Source organism: Pygoscelis adeliae, unplaced genomic scaffold, assembly GCF_000699105.1.
Source record: "Pygoscelis adeliae isolate BGI_AS28 unplaced genomic scaffold, ASM69910v1 Scaffold597, whole genome shotgun sequence".
Taxonomy (NCBI): domain Eukaryota; kingdom Metazoa; phylum Chordata; class Aves; order Sphenisciformes; family Spheniscidae; genus Pygoscelis; species Pygoscelis adeliae.
Window position 1 is genome coordinate 288,697 of NW_008825148.1, and position 4,579 is coordinate 293,275.

Below are 4,579 nucleotides of genomic sequence, written 5' to 3' on the forward strand. Positions count from 1 at the left end.
GCACAGCACTGCGGGGAGCTGCTGCCCAACTGCTGCATGCGGAGCAGATCTTGGTGATCTCTGGTGATTTTGGGGTGCAGTGGGTTGGTTCTTGGAGAGAGGATTGCCACAGTGCGAGAAGCGTGAGGAGATGTTTCCTCGTGGTGGGCAGGTCTCCAGCTCTCTTCCTTTGGGGTCCTCAGCAAAGCAGCCAAGTGTCCCTGTGTGCTCAGTCACCACGGGGCTGCTCCTGGGCTGAGGCCCCCATCACATCGGCCCGGCGGTGTGATTTATAGCTCCCCGGTGACTTGCAGCACTTCCCCTGGTTACTCTGGCAACACAGAAGGGGTTTGCACCCACACCGAGGTGCCTGCACACCTGTGTTCCCCAGCCACATATTTCTTTTGTTGGGTAAGAAATGACTTGCAGTGCATTTCACGCAAGCAGCTCAGCTGCTGGCTATTTTATTGGACGCCAGCACTCGCTGTACGTTATTCAGACAAACTTTATATATGCTAGAGACCCTCTCAGCAGCCTGCACCTGGTCCAGGGCAAAGCTGAGCCTCATAGAGAAGAATGTGCTGTAATGCAGCAAGTTATTACAGGATAAATATTTATAAGCCCCTGTAAATATTTGCCATCAGTTCCCTCCTGGGACTTGGGGCAGACGGTCAGAGTTTCAGCAGTGCTGAAGGCACTAGCTGTTGTAGTTCTTTATATGTTATCTCAGCTAGTAAACCCTTTGTTGATTGTGTTTAGTTATAGCACTTAATGGTGCTAATTTCACACTAACAGGAGACATCGGCTGGAATTGTTGCGTGCCTTGATCCTGGCCCTGCTGCGGGCTGGCTCTTGATGTAAGCATCCTCTGCAGCCCAGGTGGTGCCGGGCACCAGGCTGGGACGGCGGAGCACGTCGCCACAGCTGCAAAATCTCCCCGCGCAGATTCCCGCATCGCGGGGCGAGGGAGTGTTCCTGGCTGCATCAGCGTTATTGGAACCTTGGAGCTATCTGCTGAGAAAACCAGAAAACAAACACGGCAAAACTAACATCCTCCTCGGCAGGCTGACCCCGGCAAGGGGCTATCAGCTCTCAGCTGGCTGAGGGGGTGTCTAATCTAAAGCAAATATTCCCTGGGGGGTGTCCAGGAGCTGTCCTGCTACAGGAGATGGCGCGGGAGCCATGTGCCACTGCAGAGGTGGCACAGTGGGCTCCCCGTTCAGGGACATGGGGGTTGGGCTGCCTCCACCAGCGCTTTCTGTCCCCTCCTCGGCAGGGGCATGGGCATGGAGGGGCAGTGTAAGCCCTGGCATGGAGCTTACACTTTGGCATTTTTGTGTTGGTGGTTGGTGGTTTTTGTGTTGCCCCGCATGAGGCAGGGACAGCAGATGCCTGTGGCCAGCTGGTCTCAGCTCCCCCATCACTGCTGCCTCTGTTGGGGCTGAGACGGGGCTAGCGCAGCGGTGGGAAACCGGGGAAGAAATGCCAGGGCAGGCAAGGCCATGACTCCTCCATGCCCTCAAATGCAGCAGTAAAACAATGGGCCCTGGGCAATAGCGCTTGCTGGATTGTTGCATGGGACTATTTGGGGGCTCCACTTTGCTGCTCATGCACGAAAGCCAGTCATTTGGCAAAAATCAGCTCAGTTAGCAGGCATTGTTCGTAAAGAGCCCGGGGCTGAATGGGCTCAGGGCTAATATATTCTATTATCCCATGCCTGCCTGTTTCCCCGGGGCGGCGTGGAGAGAAATGCGCATTCCAGTGCTGGGCGGCCCGGTACAGAGCATGCCCTGCCGGCCCTGCGGCACTGCCCTGTGGGCAATGTGGCCAGGGAGGCCGGGAAGGGGCGGGAGGGCACTGCTGTGAATGGGCGAGGTGGCTGTCAACAGCGTGGGGGCACGTCAGCTTCGAGCCATCCCTTCAATGCCGAGTGCCCACCGCGGGTGGATGTAGAGGAGAGCAGCCACGGCAGGCAGAGGAAGCTGCGGTGTGGGGCAGAGCGCGTGGTCCCGCAGGCTGCGGAGACGAACAATGGAGCCAGAAATAAGCACGGTTAATTGGGCTGGGCATTTCAAAGGGTAGGAGAGGACTGGGGATAGCCGAAATTGTGCATGTTGCAAAGCATCTCATTATTCAATAAGAATATGTTAGCCCCTGTGGGAGAGGCAGCAATAAATGGCTATAAAGCAAAGTTAAATGATGACATTAGAGACTATGCAGCGATTTAAGCAGCAGTGGGCTACATAATTATTAACGGAAATGGCTGCACAGGCTTCACTTAGAAAAGTTAATGCCCAATTTGGAAGGGGTTTCTTGGAAGAGCAGCCCTTCTTGGGCAGCTGCTATTTAAGAGGTCTTATACTGTGTATTAAGCAATTTAGTGGTCTAGACCAAAGCTGTTGGCTTTTTTCTTTTTTTTTCTCCGTCTCTTTTTTTTTAAAGAAAAAATGGTTTGCTGGGCAATTGTATTTCAGTTTACAATTCACTCTTGGATTCCCATACAGGCGCTGCTGCTATAAATGTGGGTTTCAGATACAGAAGAGAGAAGGAAGCCAGCAAAGACCTTCCCTGGGCTGAGTTCAAGAACTGTCCAGGCTTTGAGTGTGGATGGATTTAGCAGCCAAGGCATGCCGTCTTGTAGCTTTCCTGCTTGGATCAAGAGCGCTGAACTGTGGCGGGCAGCCCTTCGAGCTCAGCAACTACTGTACGGTGTGTCAGGGTTGCAGCCAGCCCAGTAATCAGTGTGGGATGCTCCAGGTACATGGTGGCACACATCTCTGGAGTGACCATGTCAGGACATTTACCTTGCTCCATGTGGTATTCGCTGAGCTGGGGATAACCAGAATCCTGACTGTAGTTTTATTGCAGTGTTACTGCTGTTGCCTTTGGAGAGCTCCCCAACTTTCGAACAAGAGTTTCCTAGGTCCCCATCTTGCCTGCCTAGCTATGATGTTTCTATCACACTACTCAGCCTGGAATAGAAAGATTACAGCACTGCCAAGTAAAACACGCCCATTGCCACTCTGAAAACGGAGAGGCTCTGAGACTTGCTTATGATCTTGCAATCGAAAATGGAGAGTTACTTGCACAATTTGGTTCTGAGTGTCCCAGATGAGCAGGGGTCATATTCTGGACCAGAGACTCGTACCTGAGGATGGAATACTTGGGTACTAATAAAGATTCTTGAGACAAATTCAGCCCAACAGCCCTCGAGCAGATCAGTGCCCTGTTCTGTGTACCACATTATAGCACGCTACTGGGACACCGCGGTATTTTCTATGTTCTCAAAGCAAGATGTTTCAGTGTTTCTAAATTGATTTTGGTAAAAGCAAATTCTAGGGTGTCAGAATTTCCCAAGGGATTCCCAACGGAGAAGTCCGTTTTGCAGCTGCTTCTTGGTGCTAACAGTGATCAGTGCTTTGCTACCATTTCCTGAGCCCAAGCAGCAGGAGAGGGCCTGCTCCATCCAATTGCCTCTTTCATTCAGCTCCTGGCACCTTATGGCGAAGATTTCTCTTGTTTACTGCTGAATTCTCCACTTCATTAGCGGTGCTAACTGGCTTCTCTCTTCTGTTGGCCCTCAGGTGAAAGTGGCTCTTTCACGCTTCCAGGCTGCAGAGCCTCTTCCATTTACCTCTCAATGAGGTGTAGTTCCTGTATTAAACAGCACAAGCTGTTTAAGCAAAAAGCAGCAGCAGTAACAAGAGCTTTGTGTAAGTCCAGAGGAGGGAGCTCAGGAGAGGTCCCTTGGATGTGGACATGTGGGCACACGAGGGTCAGAGCTGCTCGATGGCCAGATCTTGTGCACATAGGGACCGAGACAGCTCCTTCTGCCTGGCTTGCGCCGAGGGGCAGCATGCTCTGCCCACAGAGTGGCCGTAGCACCCCACCCCTGTGCTGGCACCTGGGTAGGTTCATGGCCACCAACCTCAACGTGTACAGCTCCTGGCTTTGGAGGGCAGCAAGTCTTTGCAGGTCCTCGGGAGCACAGCAGCCTGTGCATGGCTGCTGTGGGGAACAGGGCTGGCCTGCGCTCCTGTCCTGTCTCCCCAGCAGAGCCGTGCTGTGTCAAGCATATCCCGCTTGTCTCCGAGCAGGATGCGCGGCTGCGGCTGCCAGCTGTCAGGCTTGCTGTGGCCTAGCTCCTGCTCCAAGAAGCTGCTGGTAGCAGTCCCTCCATGGAGCTCTGGACCCGCAGCAGGCAGCACTGCTAGTCTGCTTTACACGTGACCTTTTCTTCCAAGGGGTGGTGAGGTACTGGCACTACTGCTGGGGGAACAGTGGATGCTGCTGTTGCACGGCTTCTGCTTCCCTGGCAGGACTGAAGCCAGGTTTCCCAGGCGCAATACCTCTTTAAGAAACAAACTGACTCTTTCTCTCTCGGGTTTTTTTGGTGGTTTTTTTTTTTTTTTTGCAAATACCATAGTTTTTGTTGGAATTTGTCCACAAGGAGATGAGGTCTGTACGGTCCAGTCCAGGTTCTCAGAAACATCTGCAACCTTGGAATAGCTGCTCAGGAGCACCTGGGCCTCCCAGAGCTGCCCCGGCTCCAGCGCCCGGGGTGCCAGGCGGCAGACGGTTCTGCGGCGCAGACCCGCCG

General features: G+C 53.3%; 1 protein-coding gene across 1 annotated transcript in view; it reads left to right on the plus strand.

The window, feature by feature from the left end:
- Positions 1-2,586: 2,586 nt before the first annotated feature.
- SFRP1 (secreted frizzled-related protein 1) overlaps positions 2,587-4,579 on the plus strand; it is a 20,325-nt gene continuing 18,332 nt past the window's right edge. The window contains exon 1 of the mRNA XM_009328307.1: positions 2,587-2,688. Coding sequence (XP_009326582.1) covers positions 2,587-2,688 — 102 coding nt within the window. The remainder of the gene's footprint in view (positions 2,689-4,579) is intronic.